At 42.9% G+C, this 17,153-nt stretch overlaps 2 protein-coding genes across 5 annotated transcripts in view; one reads left to right on the forward strand and one right to left on the reverse strand.

Annotated features, from left to right (window-relative positions):
* The window catches only part of Siae (sialic acid acetylesterase), a 100,459-nt gene extending 95,696 nt beyond the window's left edge, over positions 1–4,763 (forward strand). For all 4 annotated transcript variants that reach the window (XM_041657466.1, XM_041657464.1, XM_041657467.1 and 1 more), the window contains 2 exons: positions 926–1,121; positions 2,497–4,763. In XM_041657466.1, coding sequence (XP_041513400.1) covers positions 926–1,121; positions 2,497–2,715 — 415 coding nt within the window. In that variant the 3' untranslated portion in view covers positions 2,716–4,763. The remainder of the gene's footprint in view (positions 1–925; positions 1,122–2,496) is intronic.
* Positions 4,764–6,714: 1,951 nt separating this feature from the next.
* Tbrg1 (transforming growth factor beta regulator 1) lies at positions 6,715–14,524 on the reverse strand. The gene is made up of 9 exons (XM_041657373.1): positions 14,271–14,524; positions 12,498–12,568; positions 11,655–11,875; positions 10,645–10,781; positions 10,222–10,368; positions 8,892–8,989; positions 8,532–8,642; positions 7,610–7,752; positions 6,715–7,051 (listed from the first exon to the last, which is right to left on the reverse strand). The coding sequence occupies exons 1-9, from the start codon at positions 14,415–14,417 to the stop codon at positions 6,906–6,908; spliced, it is 1,221 nt and encodes a 406-aa protein (XP_041513307.1). The 5' UTR covers positions 14,418–14,524; the 3' UTR covers positions 6,715–6,905.
* Positions 14,525–17,153: the final 2,629 nt, after the last annotated feature.

A 17,153-nucleotide genomic window follows, 5' to 3' on the forward strand; every position in this document is an offset into this window, starting at 1 on the left:
AGCCTGATACATGACCTTTAAGTTACAGAAGGAACTTGATCATATTTATTGAGGGAATAAATAAAAGGCAGACAGACCTGAATGATGAACATCTGGTCAGAGGAGGGATGGCTTTTAGTGGTAGGCAGTAGATGTTAGCTATCCTAGGCTTGGGTTATTGCGGCACATCCCAGCATGGACAGCGGATACATAGTGTACCTAAGCTGCAACCAACAGTCCAGTCCATTCCCTTACACTTCACCCTTCTCTCTCCTTTTCTTCCTTCTCGCCCTCAGTTGCTGAAGGTTCTAAACCCATCTATCTCTCATTATCGCTTACTGTTCTGAAGATCACTAGCCACTGATTATTGATTTCAGCCAATTTTAGTCTTTCCTCTTTCTTTTTCCTCCTCTTTCTTTGCCCCTTCTTTTTCCCTTCTTTTTCCTTTTTTTTCTTTAGCATTTTGAGACAGACTCTCACTGAGTTGACCAGACTGGCCCTGAACGTGTGATCTTTCTGCCTCTGCCTCCTAAGTGCTTCTCGTACAGGCATGTGCTACCATACCCGGAAATCCTTTCCTCTCTTTCTTCCCTCTTCTTTAAAAAAAGATTTTAGAGACCAGAGAGATGCCTCAGTGGTTAGGGACACTTGCCACTTTTCCAGAGGTCCCCAGTTTGGTTTCCAGAACCCACATGGTGGCTCACAACTCTCTATTACTCCAGTTCTAGAGGATGTGACACTCTCTTCTGGCCCCCACGGGCACCAGGTGTGTATGTGATGCATACATACATGCAGGCAACACATACGTACACATAAAATAAAAATAAATGCACCTTTGAAGAATTGTTACTTTATCCCTACTTGAGTGCTTTGAATACTCTGCCTTATAACATGTAGTTATTGTTGCGCTCAGTCCCATCATCCTCCTTGTGTTCTTACACTGCAGCATCCACCCTCGAGATAAACAGACTGTGGCCTACCGACTGCACTTGGGGGCTCGAGCTGTGGCTTATGGTGAGAAAAATTTGACCTTTCAAGGACCACTACCTAAGAAGATAGAGCTCTTGGCTCACAACGGGCTGCTCAGCCTCACATATGACCAGGAAATCAAGGTGCATAGGCAAGATAACAAGACATTTGAGGTGAGAAAGCAGGGGGGAGAATGAGGATGGGTTTATGTCTGTGGTAATGGGGAGTCTTTCCCCCACCGGGGCCCTTTTCCATCACTGCAGTGTGATGTTGGAACAGCTGCTGGGTGGCTGGGGTGGTGGTGAGCTCATCTCAGAAGGACAAATGCACAACTATTGATCCATTAGTTTGGACACAAGTTTGATACAGCAACCAAGGGAGGGAAAATCAGCCCCTAATAAACCATATTACTTTCCTATTTTCTTTCTCAGGGCAGCCACCTTTGCTCAGAGAATGGCCTTATTCAGACTTTATCTGTTAAATGATCATTGCTGTAAACGAATCCCCTAAACCTTAGCTGTCTTTTTTGTTGCACTGTGCTAAAATCTGAATTTCTCAGAGTTTAGCATCTGTTTTGAAAAACTTAAGCTGCATGATTCTAAGCTTAGTGTGAACTAACATAGTCAGTCTGACCACTGATTGAAGAGGTGAATTAGAATCTCTTGTAGTTGAGGGAAGAGGCTTTCTCAGATGCCTCGTCTTTGGGAAACCTGAGGACAACAGGCTCGGAGCTGAGGTGTGAAAAGAGGGCGTGGTAGGAGATGATAATCGTGACAGGTGACCTTTGTGCAGGAGGTTAGAGCTGGAGCTCCCAGGGGTCCACGTGCCTCAGAGGCCTGGTCAGTGTCCGTCCTCTGCTAATTTCCACGCGGGCTTGAGGTGAATTTAGAGATTGTCAAGAAAGCTCTGCACTCTCCCGTTGTTAGCTGGTGGTCTGCCTTTCATCTGGCCCTGGGACCAACTTTGGTTGGCGTTAGGGCAGAATTTAACCTTTAGGTTCCGGATAATTTGTCTTCTCTGGATTGCTTTCTAATGCCCAAGGTTCAGCAGCCATGGTGGCTCTATGTCCCGCCTTACTGCATCCTCCTCTGGGAGTGCCAGAGAGCCACAGCTGGGTTGCTAGCTCACTCACATTCTGGCTTTAACATCTGGAGGTAGACATCAGCTGGACAATGCTCAGGGGTCCAGTCTCTGAATGCGGGACTATTGTTCCTTGTCTCCCCAGAAAGTTAATATTTTTCAATGGGTTTTAATTACTTAATCACTTGAACATTGAAATTTCTTTTTGGTGCTGAGATCAAACCCAGGGCCTTGTAAATGCTAGGCATAGGCACTTTCACCAAGCTATAACTTTAGCCTACATGAACACTTACTATTAACCCGTGACTCCGTCACCAGACCCATCAAACTGCTCTCTGGCTCAGAGTGGCTTATTTTCCCTCCTTTCTAGTATGTCTGAAAGAGTGGGTCTTTGTTTTTTTTTCTTTTTTTGGGGGGGGGGGGCACACCCCTCTAATTTGCCTGGCCATTCTGTGTTTCTCTTATTAGATCTCCTGTTGCAGTGACCATCAGTGCAAATGGCTTCCAGCTCCTATGAACACGTTCTCCACCCAGACCCTGATCTTGGGTATCAATGCTTGTCATGGCACCGTGGTTGCTGTTCGCTATGCCTGGATCACATGGCCCTGTGAATATAAGCAGTGTGCCATTTACCACCTTAGCAGTACCTTGCCAGCTCCTCCCTTCACTGCTCATATTACACACTAGGTTCCTGGACTTAAGGCGGGGCTGTCAAAGAACATTTGACACCTCTTAAATACAAGGGCATTTAGGAGTTTAAATGATGACAGCTATGGCTTTTAAGGGCAATTATCAGAAGTCTCATTGAATAGCTCCCAGCTACCATATGGCTCTTCCCATATTCTGAGATGAGCATTGACCAACAGACACTTGAAAATACTTACCTTTGTCTTCTAGGCTGATCTAATTCTTAACTGCAACATTGGGCCTTACCACCACCTACTTCCCTGATATAGGGAGTGAAATGCCCATTTATGCCCCTTCATCCAAAACTGAGAACCCTCAGGCATGTGAGAGATGTTGAAGGCCGCAGAGGCTGGTGCTTTGCGTGTTCTTTCCAAATCCCTGAAAATGGCTGGGGATGCTAAGAAGTTCCCATCTGCGGAACAGCTGTTTTTTGTGAAGCGTTACTACCTCATGACTAATCTTTCAGGTAACCTTAGACCATGTATTTGCATCCTCATTAAACTCCCAAAACTATCAGTATTCAGCACAAATCTTATTCTAAAATGAATCTTTGAGACATATCAGTCCTATGTTTAGGCATAGTGGCAGGTGCTAAGGACGGGCCTTAAGGAATAAAGAGAGAGGGCCCAAAGGGTGGAGAAATCACAGGCATAGGGACACATGAAGGTAGATGTACTTGGGGCAAATAAGTCTCAGGTCCCTGAGAGCTAGAAGTTGACTAAGGCTAATCCCCATTGAAGAAAGAGTTTAGGTGAAAGAAAAGCCCCATGATAAGAATGAGTGCAGGCAAGGCAAAGGTGTTGGTGCAGTCTGCCAGCTGATCAGAGACAGCTGGCAGCTCTGACAATTGCATCTAGTAGACATTGGTAATAAACCAAGTGTGCTATGCACACCTTTAATCCTAGCACTTGGGAGGCAGAGATGGTGGATCTCTTGAGTTCAAATCCAGTTGGTCTACAGAGTAATTTCCAGAACAGCCAGAATTATGTAGAGAAACACTCGCTTGAATTCCCCCCAAAGAAATTGGAAATAAAAGTATTATAACTAGTGATATATCTATATATTCAGTCAGATTGTTAGCAAGAGATTTAGTGTCCTTGAAGCATGGAAAGGAGTACGCGTGTCACCTGCACGTAGCTCTTTTGTTTGGTGTGAGAAGTGGGAACTGAAGCAGTGAGCATTTGTTATTATTCTGTGGGGCTGTGGTGTTACTAGAAGCAGCAAGATGTGTCAGGAGTTTATTTGGTTAAAAACAAAACAAAACAAAAAACCAAACTATCTATTCTGCAAGGGCCTTGACTTGTGTGGATTTCTAGCCTACATTCAATTCCTAATGCTCACACGCTGACCTCTCTGCATCTGCCATATGAGAACATAAGCCCAGTAACCATCAGTTCTCAAGAAAAAGTCAAATCTACCTGCCCGGCCCTCTGCCAAACCCTGGTGTTAATCCCACCAAACAAGAGTAAGGACCGTTACCCAAATTCTTTGGTCAAATTATTCAAGCTTTATTTTCTGTGAGGCAGAGCTAGCTCCCTAAAGTGGGGGTTTAAAGAAAATAGCATCGAACACAGGGAAGGGTTTATAAAGTTCAAAAACTGCAAGACTACATGGTTTTCCAGGATTGGGGGATTTCCAGAGGAATGTTGGTTACATAGGAATTTAGCTGAACATTTCAAAAATTATTTGGTAGAACATCTTATCAGGGTACATTCAGGGTGTGAGTCAAACTCCATAGAGTAGGGAGCATGTCAAATTCCAGAAACAGGCTAAAGCACGGTCAAGCTTGAATTCTGCAGCAAACAAACTTATTCTTAGGAACTTATTCTTACCTTGTAAAAAAAGGGTTCCATACTTAAAATGAAGTTGGGCTGGTTCATCACTGGTACACATGCTTATGTTGTTCTAATGTGGAGGCTGCCAGGAACCCGAGCCCAGTGTCCTTTAACACCCAATAATTGGTACATACAGTGCAAACTTTGTTTCAGATAAATCATGTGGCAATGAAGTCATTATGAATAAAATTTTAGTATTTGAAAAGTTTTAAACATTGTGTGCAGATTGTTTATTTCCCCAAATGGAAATAATGTACAACTGTTTGAAAATTAATCATTTTCAATCATTTGGGTTAAAGGAGAGTGTAAAAACCAGTCCTGAATCATCACTCGAGGAGAAACACTGCTGTGCTGACTTTCGCCTGGCTTGTACTGTATTTCATATGATATATATATATATATATATATGTAAATATGTATACACACTATAGTTGAAGCCAACCTTTCCATGTCTCATATGTTTTAGTGGGATGTGACCTTGAAAAGATTTAGGTGTTGACTCAAAGTTAAAGTTTTTTTTGGGGGGGGGGGAGGACAGGGTCTCACTATACAGCTCTGGCTGTCCTGGAACTATGTAAACCAGGCTGGCCTTGAACTCAAGAGATCTGCCTACCTCTACCTCTGAAATGCTGGGATTAAAGGCATGAGCCACTGCACCCAGTAATTCTGTAAATGTATGCAGCTAGAGGATTAAGGTTTGTAGTTCAAAAGTTGTGAACTTGTGCTAATCCACCAAATTGTAAAAAATGTTGAGGTAGGATCTTACTTTTAGTCTTGGCTTGCTTTGAACTCACAAATCTGCCTACTTTTCCTTGTTAAGATTAACAGTGTGTACCACCATGTTTGACTTAAAATGAAGCTTTAGTTTGTCTCTATTCAGGTTGTAATTACAATTGGCTGACACTTTTATATGGCAAAAGGAGCATGCTCTAGTAACTTGACAAAAATAAGACCAGGGTATTATTCTCTCCATTCTCTTAGATAGGAAGTTATGAACTTGGGCCCAAGTAAAGTACACTGATTCAGAAGTAGGTGCCACAGAAAGTCCCCCAACTTTGATGTTGTATGAAGGATCCAAAAAGTCCAATTGTGTAGAATACAGTAAAAAACGAGTCTGTATGGAGGAAGGGAACTAATCCTTAACTATGTTGTATCTGAACTTGTGTTAACATTGGGTACAAATGCATTCTTTAATAAGGAACTGAGTTACGGAGGACTTTATCCCCTCAAAAGATGTGCAAAACTCGACAAAAAATATGAATAAATATATGGATTCCCAGTTTGGAGATAAGCAGAACTTTTCTACTGATATTGACAAGAAAATAAAGCCAGGGCCTGGGTTACAGGGGCTTGGTGACTCAATATTCCTAACTAGGATTAGAATTTAGTGTATCAAGTTGTTAGACTCTCTGCTTACTTCATGAATCAGCAGCTGCCATGATCTCACTTTGCTAATGGGAACCCCTCTGTGATGTTACAGTCTTAGGGAGTTAGGTCCAAATAGCTCTGCATAACTGTAGGGATATATTTGTATTTTGATAAATAAAGCTTGCCTGAAGTTCAGAGAGTAAAACAGCCACACTGGTCAGCCTTCCAGACCAGGCAGTGGTTGACACACTAGTTGCCATAGAAACTGGGCGGTAGTGGTGCATGCCTTGAATCCCAGCCCTAGAGAGGAATATAAGACAGGAGGAGACAGCTCTCACAGTCTCATTCTGAGGATTCCTGGAGGCAGGATCACCATTTTGGACTGAGGTAGATGTAAGAGCCAGTGGCTGGCTGTTTTGCTTTTCTGACCTTCAGGTTGAACCCCTATTTCTGTCTCTGGGTTTTTATTAATTGTGCTTCATTTGGCCCCCAACATGGGGCTCGAACCCATGGCCTTGAGATTAAAAGTCTTATGCTCTACCATCTCCCTTCCACTTAGTCAAAGCAAAGCAGTTAGCTAAGAACCCGGGACAAGCTGTCACCAGGCATCTTGAATTTTGACTTCCCAGGCTCCCAACTATGAGTAGTAAATTTGTTTATAAGCTACCAAGAGCATGGCAATTTGTTATAGCAGCCCAACAGACTAAGTACATTTATATAGACTTAAGTTTACTTCAGGGAGAACTGAACAAGTATGATCAGATCCTGACTACAAGAAGATAAAAATAAGCAGAACTGTCAAGAGATATTTATTACTAAAAATAAAAGCAACTGAGGTTTTATCCCAGGGTACACTGTCAGCACAGGAACAGCCACGGTGAAATGTGTTAATATCGTCTCTGCTTCTCAATTGCTACCTCCTTCCACATAGAGTAAGTTTAAGTTAAACACTCATGATGATGAAAGGAAGTGGGCTCTCTGCCCTCTTCAGTCTGAAGACTGCATTGGGCTACACTGTGATGGAGACTTGAGATGCTGCAAGTCAGTGTCCACCAAGGGCTCATGTGTCAGGAACTCTGGTTGGTAAGATGACACAAAAGCTTCATGCTGAAGCTCAGGCAGGTCCAGGGATCCTGAAAAAAACAATTCCTTAACACATCATTGCCTGGGAATCTCAGGACTGTTTTGCTTGGATGCATACACAGCCTCTTAATTCCTTACACTTGTAAAAGTCAACCCTGTTTTGCCTTTGGCTGGTAAATAGACAGACAGGTATTTCCTTTAACTGTGGAACAAAGATGAACAGACTTAGTGAACTGTCATACACACAAACCCTTATATCCCTAAAATCCCCAAGCCCCTGACCACTTTTCATTTCTGGAAAATAATCCAGGCAACATAGGGCAGGGTCAGAAGCCACCACTGGCCTTTGCCTTCAGCTCAAGTTTTATTCCCTGTACAGTGCACCCTGCCAGTTTGCATCGGTCTCACTTAAGTTACAGAAAACAGTGAAGTTTCTGGGCAGGTTCTGTGGTAACACGGGAGCCCCAGGCAGGCTTCCCATCCCCCTTACTCTCACTTTCTATGGCTGGCTCAATGAAGCACGCTACTTACTGCCTGCCAATGTGTGATGAGGGTGCAGTAGTCTAATGATGGTCGATGTTCAAACCAGAAAGGGAAAGTTAAGATACCTGGCAGAATGGAATCCTCATGGTCATCATCAAAGGGCTGTGTCTGAAAGGCTTCAAGGCTCATAGCCGCATCGTTCTCTGGCAGCTCCTGGGAGAGCTGCCCCTTCCTGGGTCTGCATGCATCAGATTTCACCCACTGATAACTGTGGACCAAAGGGAGTCATCCTGGAGAGCTGCCTGTTAGCCCACAATAACCCTTCCTACCAATTGGATCAACTTTTTTTTCATCTGGTCTTCCTCCGCTATGTATCTAAAAAGCATCAGCTAAGAAAAACAACCCAAGCAAACCTGAGCAGGCAAGCCTCTGGTGACAGGTGACAGTCTCCACAGTATACAAAATGGCACAAATTGAGCAGCCTTAATTTGAGAATTCAAAATACTCCAACACATTTTGTGTAACCATGAAAACAATGGGAAATTCTACACCTCAAGGGATGGTCACAAAATGAAGGTGCACTAAAAATATAGTATAAAACTGTCCAGGGTGTATTAATAGTGTGTATAGCAAACAACTGGATTTCCTATTTAGACTTAGGTTTTGTCTCCAAGTTACCTCTTGTGCATATAAAGTCACCCCCCCACCACCACACCGCCCAAACTTGATCTGAAGACCATGAATACAGAGATCCACCTGCCTCTGCCTCCCAAGTATGGGAATTATGAGTATGCACCACCACACCTGGCCCACATAGAAAGTCTTAAAAAACCCCAAACTGAAGTAGTCTCCTCAAGCATTTTGGATATGGAGCACACTGGGTAACTGGCTCCTGCTCACCTATCTAGGTGGATAAGTGGGTCAGCGTTGTGGCACACGGTAAAGGAGCAAGCACACCTTTGACACAGAAATGCATACACAAACAAAGTACACTGGTCCACGGGCAGCTGAGCGCCTACCAGTGGAACAGTTTTGGCTCCCACTTACTTGGCGCAGTTCTGAGCTTCCGGACAACTCTGAATCAGGTTGTGGATGATTGGATGGGAAAACCCGAAGAACTCAGCACCACATGAAAGTAAGTTAGGCATCAGTTTCCCCCTAAGCAGAAGAGAGAGAGCTTTAACTTGAGAGCTTAGGAGGAGAAGACAGGCTTAAGAATGGAACAGTAGTATGAGCAGACACCACACTTAGGCCTTCCTAATATCCTCTGAGGCCAGCAGCTGAAGAGTCTAAGGATACAGCTTAGGTTTCTATAAAGCAAGAGATCTCCAGGCACTGAGAGAGAAATGTCTCAATTATACCAATGGTGAACCCTTTTGTGAGTCCTCTAGCTGGTGGACAACTTACGTTGCAACACTGATGGCCCTGACCAGTTCTTCATAACAAGCATCTGCAGAAGAGCCGACGATGGTGTTCTGGGGGTCATCTTCAGGAACAATCTCAAACTGAGAATGACAGGAACAACTAGGTCAATTTACAATGGGAGAGAGGTAGAGTTGTATGACTCCTGTAAACAGCCTCAGTCTCTAAAGCTGCTGCACAACATGCCAGGAGACGGGCACAAAAGCATCTTACAATGTTGTTAAAAGTTCAAACCCAAGTAAACAGAGAAAATCCCGTGACTTCTGATTCTCTGTACCTTGTTTGACTTTCGGTCAGCACTGAACTTACTCCATACCTTTCTATCCACTTACAACCCCCAAGTCCAAATAAAACCAGTACTTTACAGAAATGAACACCTTGTTCTATGTCATGCTCTATTTCTCTGGGAAATACAAGCGTACCTAGAAATATTCTGGGCCAAAGGATACTTTACCAATTTTCACTGTGTATTTGTTTTTTCTTTATCTTTGCCAATACTGGATATTATCAAACTAAAGTCACCTAATGTTGGAAAAAAATTGAAGCCAAATTTTTATTATAAATCAATCATATTATACTAAAAAATAAAATCTTGTTTGATTAGTGACCTAAGAACAGTAAATTTTCTTTTTGCATTTTGTCTCCCAGAGGAAATGAAGAATCATGTGATTTTCATTAAAATTCTAGTAAGACTCTGATTGGATATGTGCTGCACTTACAGATGTTGAAAATGTGGTACAGCGCACAATAGTAACTTTCCCTATTAGCATACTTTCTGTGGAGCTGAAATGATGTCAAACACCAGCTCCATGGGCCAGAGCTGTGACAGAGATGAGTTTCCCACAGTTAGGTAGGCTCAGGTTCCGACTCAAGGGTCCTTACCACGCCTCCAGCTCAGTGTTCTTGATTGGCAGCTGTATCAGAGAGGGAACCAAGGAACTCTGACACTGCTGTTTTTTTCCTGAGGGTCCTTGTATCTTAAATGAAGCAACAATTTATCAAATGATCTCTGTTTGAATTTGCACTTAACCTAAACCAACTTGTTCTAGCCTCAAACAGTAACAGTATGTGTGGTAAAATTACTATGGTTTAAGGAAAAGATATCACCTAGTGAATTAAAAACAAATTTGTATCCAAATCAAACACCCAGAAGTACAGCTGTGACAGGTTTTCTGCATCTTGGTATTGAACAAATGGTAACTATAGTATCTTACAGTCTGTCAGAATAAGTAAACAGTCAAAAAGCCAAGGATAAAAGAAGTTCTCAAAACAGAAAGAAATAACAAGAAAGGAAAATAATCATGAGGAGGTGTACCTGGGGTTGCACACCACCGTCCTTGATCTGACAGGTGTACAGACACTTCTGGTCTGGGTACTTCATGCTGGCAAACACTCGAGTACTGCAGTAGCCCACAGGGTAGATGGCACTCTCATCATGGAAGCCAGGTCGGTTGGTGATGATCTATAAAAGATTGCCCAGTTCTGAGTTCAGGTCACTTAAGGCTTTAGAGGCCCAGTTTACTATGGTAGCCTTTAGAGCCACTGTGGGGCTGCAGAGAGTGACAAATCCAACAGAAAGTGATGGCCGTGAACAGACGACACTGACCTGGTTTCGTAGGGACGAGAGATTTTCTGGGGTTGGTATAGATCAGCAAAGGGCTGCTGCCAGTGGGAACAGGGAAGGCTCAACCCCACTCCCACGGTTCTGATTATCTGTCTATGTGCTGGTCTCACTCACCTCCCCCAGGCTATATACTGTTAGACCCCCCAGTCCAATGGGGAACACAGGCCGTCCTGAGGGATCCAGGGCAATGGGCCGAACCAGCTTGCGAGCACCTCCCTCCATTTTCTTTTTCTTGGATGTTTTCTTCAGAACTGAAACGCAAATCTGGAGTCACCCACTTTAGGTCCCTTCCATTGCAAAGGGGAAGGGAAATTTACATATGAATGGTAAAGGCAGAAAGCAAATCTTGGCTTATACAGATGCTTTTTATGATGGCATTTTATACCTTAAGCCCATCGTAAGTTGAAAATACTATAATACATATAATATACTTAAATTAACAAGTATCACGGCAACAGAGTACACTGTGGAGTATCAAGTGTTTCCACAAGTATGTGTCTGTCTAGGAGCTGTAGCTTGAAGCTATTAGCTAATATCAGAATATCACACTGCATATCACTATCTTAAGAAAAGATCAAAATTCAAAGTCCAATTTTTACTGAATGCATACTGCTTTCATAAAATTGTCAAGTTGAGAAATCACTAAGTAGAACCAACAGCTGTGACTGAGGTACCATCTGCATTCACTAAATAGCCATATGGACCCATCCCCAAAGCCCAAGAATCTAACAGCCGATAACAGTAACCAGTTCTAACATAAGCACTGTGCTGCTAAAAATCTTACATGTTTAAAGTACTCCTCAACTGTACTACCAGGAATTCCTGAAGGACAGCAGTGTGCTCAAAAGGCCACCCTGCCCATTTCCCTGCCTTTAGGGAAGAGCAGTGAATGCAGTCCAGCGAGCAGGGGCACAAGATGAGGGGCAGAGGCCTCCGGCTGCTTATCCCCATCTATCAGGTCTAACCGGGATCTCTCCAAAGTAGCTTCTATAGCACATGTGTTTTTCAGGGACTTTAAGGAACTTTATGAAACACATGTGGCCCCTGTGTCCACCAGTTAGTCTACCAGGTCTTCGTATCAGTGTAGTCACTGAGACAATGGATACACTGTCTTCTTAAAATACCTTCCAGTTTGTTGTTCTCTTTGCCCTTTTCTTTTTTCTCCTTCTTGGATTTCTTCCCAAATGGTTCCTCGGCCCCAGTGTTGGGCCCAGTTCCCTGGATAGTTCCCACAGAGCTGGCCACCCCATAAGCCAGGGCCAGAGTGGAGCTGTGGGAAGGAACTGCAGCTTGGGGTTCCCCTTCAGTTAGAGCCTGAAGCTGGAGGAGCTTCTTCAGCAAGTATCTGAGGTTGAGAGGAATGGGAGGAGAGGCGTGACGTTCTGGCTTTGTTTTTCTTTTTTTTTTTCTTTCTCAATTCATCATTTTACTTAAGTATTGGGAAGTACAGAATTATATACAATGATTATCACACTCAAACAATAAGGTTCTCATTGGAACCTGGAGACAATGAAGCCCCAGAGGATAATCAATAGTCAAGAAATTGAGATAATGGCTAGAGTTTCTCTTGCACCAGCAGGGCTCTTCTTCCTTTAGGGTGGAAGGCCTGAGGTGTCTGAAGGGTGTTTGCAGGAGGTAGAGGTATCCACATACCCACTGTGCTTTGCATAGGGAAGTACAGACCAAATATTTGTAGAATGAGTATTATGTATTTTATCCCTTCGTTTTCCTAACTGGGAAGTGATAATTACATGTAGAAGAAGGCTCTATCAGAAAGATGAGAGGAAGAACTCTCTTGTCATCAGAGCCCAACAAAGCTTGGGTAGAAACACCACAGGTTTGGAGTTTCTTTGTATTGCTTCAAGTGGTTGTGCTATGTGCAAGAATCCACTGGAGAAAAAAACATCTCCAAACCGACCACTAATAAAAATAACAACAACAACAACAACAAAATGAAGCTTGTTTACCTTCTTTCTTCTTTTGCCTTAAGAAATTTTTCCTCAAGACGAGCAATTTCATCACAAATAGCAGCATTTTCCTTTAAGAAAAAAATGGACTGTAATCACATCAAATGAATTGAAAAAGCCATTTTCGGGGAACAAGATCTATATCTCAAACAAACAAACAAAAACCCCTCTGTGTTTCAGCATAAAAGGGAAATGCTATTCTACTCTGCACACAAGCTATTAGTACATCTTTACAGGACTGGGAGGTGGCTGAGCAGGGAAAGGCACCTTCTATGCAAGCACAACTTGATTTGATCCCCAGAACCCGTAGTGGAAGGAGAGAAATGACTCCTGAAAATTGTCTGCTAACTTTTACATGTGTTTGGTGGCATACACACACACATCAATAATAAAAAGAAATAAAATAAGGCAAAGTGTTTGGGTTCTACTGCAGGCAGAGAAGTTACATAATTTCTTATCCAGTGAGTGGACACCTTCCGATGAATAGGGGCATTCTTAATGCATATGTCAGAACAATATGGTACACCAGGATTGTCATCAATACCAATCAAGGTATGTGGTCACTCCAGTTAGTGTAGCCTTTGGAGAGAAAATGACACACTACCTATACTCAGAATTACACCACTACAGAATTCTAAGGATCAGCTACGCTCATCAGCCTTGACCTTGACAATCTACAAGAAATTAAATACAGTGTGTAAAATCCTTATCACCATTCTTTACTGACGACTCAGTCTATCTTAAAACCAGTTCTGAAGGAAACACCCATTTAGGTGCTTCACAGGTGGAACTTTGTTCAGTGTTCAAAACATCCTCTGGCTTCACAAGATTTTCATATACTTAAAGAACCATCATCTTTAAAATAAATTGTAAGCATTAGGCAACTATGACAGGAAGTGACAAAAGGGAACAGTAAGTAAGGTGTTGCGATCTTCATTTCTTTTCTTAATTTTTTTCAACACAACACATACAAATATTAATGTTTTAGGAATAACAAATTTAATGTTCAAGCTTTCCCTGATGCATCTAAAAGGCCTATATTTAATTGAAATTTTGTAGAAACAAGAGTTAAACTACTGATTCAGATGTGTGAGAGCATTTGGAACGTAGACCTATTTCCAAGCGCCGAGCTGACTCAGGTTAAGCCAGGATAGTCTGAGTATTAGACATATCAGACCCTAGTAAGTCTTGTGGGCAAAACAATTCATTCACTAAATCCGAAATCCCTACAGTTAAGGCAGGAAGTGCAGATACACCTCGACAACAAGGCCATAGTGTGAGTCCTTATGTGACGACTTAAATTTCCCCAGTATCAGGAAGAGGGGAGGCAGAAACACCTGGAAGACTCGTCAAAGGCAACTACAACTCTGAAAGATTCAGGGCCTATTTAAGCAAGGTGTCAGGCGATGGGTTGGGGCGTGCTTAGGAATTGGGCTGTGTAGTGTAAATCATAAACTGTAATCAGGATATTCGAGTTGTAGTCCGGGCAAACCATCTCTCTGAGCTTCAAGTGTTCTCGCATTAAAAGACACTTAATGCTGAGTTCATCTAGAAAACTGAAACGTAGCAAAAAGGTAATGATTACAGTTTACTGGCGGGACACTTTGCAGTTCTCATTTACAGAGGAGTAGACAGGACTAGAGAAATGACAACTTATCCAAGGATGGGGGACTAATAAGTGACGAAACTAACGCTGGCCTGACACTGTGTCTCTAGGAGACAAACAGGTGGGCAGAACAGTCCCAGGGAGAGAGCGGTTGAACCCAGACTCACAAACACTGTAGCCTTGGCTGCTTTGCGCAGCCGCAGGTACTTCAACCGATACTTCTCGTTCTGGCTCTTCTTGGGGAGCTTTTTCATCCTGGCCTTGTTGGACAGCGGGGTGCGCGGCTCGGAAGCCAGGCCGCCCAGCAGGCTCATGATCCAGCCCCAGCTGGGGGGCTTGGGGCTGCGGGGGGCATGAAAGGGAGGTGACACCAGCAGGTACTCCCCGGCACTTCCGCGTCAGGGTCCCAAGGAAGCCGCGCCGGAAGTTACGCAAGACTCTGGCCACGTGTAACTTCCGGGCTTGGGAGCTGCGGGTGGTCCGGGCCTGGGCGGACTGGGAGGAGGGGTGTGGCACCCGGGAGAAGCTGAGGCTGGAAGGGACCGGTCCTACCCGGGTGTTAGTGTGCGTCGTAGAGGAAGGAAAACAGATTAAAACACCAAACCCTTGCGGACTCTCCGGTTCTCTCTGCGCTCAGGCGGGTGCGAGTTAACGTTTGCGTTTTCCAGTTGCTCTGAGCAGACCTTCCTGGGTTTTAGGAGACTTGAGTATTAGTGCTGGAACTCAGCTTCCCATTTATTCTACTTACACAAGTGTTGTGAACTTTGGGGATAGGGAAAAAAAAAAGACCTCGATTGTTCCAAAGCTTGCTGTCTAGTTAGCAAACGGTTTTAATAAAATGTTAGCACAAAGTCGGCGTTCAGTGGTTTTTGAATGAAACAGAGTATTTCTGTTCATATGTACCGTATTATTGTTTTTTAATAGTTAAGTTTAATGTTTATAACTAAGGCCAGCGGACAAATCTTTTAATTACAAGATTGTCCTAGACGGGACAGCAGGTTTACATTATTTTAGCAGTGTCACTGAGCATCTTGTTTACGTTTTTTTTTTCCTCTGAAAACAATATAAGTAATGAGATGGGTGGAATTTCCAAAGTAGTGTCCTGATACAGGAGAATTGCTGTTAAATTCTCAAAAGTCTAGACATTTAAGGTTGTACATGAAAACTCAGAAAGATGTAATTGACAAGTTCTCTGATTTCTAAAGAAAAATCTAATCCTAATAAAAACAACAGAGTAAAGTAAGTGACCCACGTACTTCATCTCTGAAAGCTGTAAAACAGTTGCAGTATTGACAAAATGGATTTGTTATTGTTTGTTTTTTAAGACAGGGTCTCTCTTTGTGGCTCTGTAGGCCAGGCTGGCCTTGAACTCACAGAGATCAGCCTGCCTCTGCTTCCTGAGTGCTGAGATTAAAGGTGTGCGCCATTGCCATCCTTGGACAAAATGGATTTTACACAAAGAAAAAGCTTGTAGATATTCTCCTGTGACTGCCCGTGTTATAAATGACTTTTTTTTTTTTCCGTTTTTCGAGACAGGGTTTCTCTGTGGCTTTGGAGCCTGTCCTGGAACTAGCTCTGTAGACCAGGCTGGCCTCGAACTCACAGAGATCCGCCTGCCTCTGCCTCCCAAGTGCTGGAATTAAAGGCGTGCGCCACCTTTTGATCAAAGGCTTTTGATCGACCTGAGTGTGTCTAATGATGCAACGTTGCCTTCACAAATGTACCCATGGCAGTCCTGTAAATTCAGCTTTGGAAATTGTCAGAATTATGAAAGCCTACAAAATCCACTGTCTTAGGAAATATGTACTGGAATCTTAGCTTGGAACCTGAAAACAGTCATAGTAATTGAAATTGACTTCATTCTTATTAAAAAATGTTATTTTTAGTTATTTGATTTTTTTTTTTTGTAGCTGTGTTTTGTTCTTATAGACTCTGTCTGACTTTATTTGTATGTTGTTTGACTTTTTTGGTCAGTTCGTGTGACACACATCTCTGTGGCCAAGGCCTTTTGATAATGGACTATGTAAATGAGTTTGTGAGTTCCAAACCATGTGTTGCTACTGACTAACCCATTCTTTCACTAATTTGTGCAGATTAGTGTCTACCATGACATAACCGTTAGAAAACTTCATTGATATAGTATGAAAGTTTATTTCTGCAGTAGATTTTGCTAGGTATGGCAATAACCACTAGGGAAAGAGAAAGACAATAGGAAGAATTCTTGAAGGAGCTTCTCCTGGGCACCCTAAAATAGAAGTAGTTGTTGGCACAGTGAATGGCAGAGAAGGGCACCCTGGAGGGGAGACTGCATGTCCAAATACTCAGTGTCGTGAGAAGCATTGGTGCTACAAGTGATTACAGTGAAAGCTATGTGTAGCTGTTAATGGGGTTGGCTTCTAGCTTCCAGTCTATGGAAGGAAAGAATTCAGAGTAGAGACAGAGTTTAAACAGGACTTTATTTAGCATGCAAAGCAAGCCCTCGCGGGAGAGATGGAAGTGTGCTGTCTGGGGGTGTGTGTATGTGGACAGTAGTCCAGAGGGTTCTGTGTTGTGGATTTCAATGAAGTTAGAAGTGAGTAACATCTTTATGAAGTAAAATGACTTGTTTTTCTTCTCAAAGCATGATGAGCATATTTCCTTTTTATGGTATTTCTTCCCATGATCCTCTCTAGAAATATGCATGCAGTGGTGGGTTAAAGGGCTGGGGACGAAGGTGAAGGAGGAAGGGAGGGAAGAGGAGGAGGAGGTGTGGTGGTATTATCAGAGTCAGAATGTAAATGCTATTGTAATGAGCTGAGATCTTTTGAGGGCAGAGATGCGTGTACGTCAAAGTGCCCCGGTGTTTTGGTTTTTGATATAGCAGGAACTACGTATCTGTAGCTTCAAGGATTTCTAACTGCAAAGACACATTCTGTTGTCGGGAGACACAACTACCAAAATGCAGCTGTGGTTTGTTTGTTTTGCTTCCCTCACATCTAATTTCTATTTGAGGTTTTCAAAGTGCAATGACTAATCTCACGTCTGTCTGTTAGTTAAGAAAACTATGTCAT

The sequence above is a fragment of the Microtus oregoni genome, unplaced genomic scaffold (genome assembly GCF_018167655.1).
Source record: "Microtus oregoni isolate MIOR12 unplaced genomic scaffold, Mior012 000008F_ref0000371, whole genome shotgun sequence".
NCBI lineage: Eukaryota > Metazoa > Chordata > Mammalia > Rodentia > Cricetidae > Microtus > Microtus oregoni.

Bases quoted from the DNA above. Each gene is read 5' to 3' on its own strand.
- Tbrg1 (XM_041657373.1), bottom strand. From the start codon at position 14,417: ATGAGCCTGCTGGGCGGCCTGGCTTCCGAGCCGCGCACCCCGCTGTCC. The intron at 11,876-12,497 runs GTAAACAAGCTT...TCTCAACCTCAG, and splicing joins AAGGCAAAAGAAGAAAGAAG to ATACTTGCTGAAGAAGCTCC. The intron at 8,643-8,891 runs GTAAGTTGTCCA...TCTTCTGCTTAG, and splicing joins AGGGCCATCAGTGTTGCAAC to GGGGAAACTGATGCCTAACT.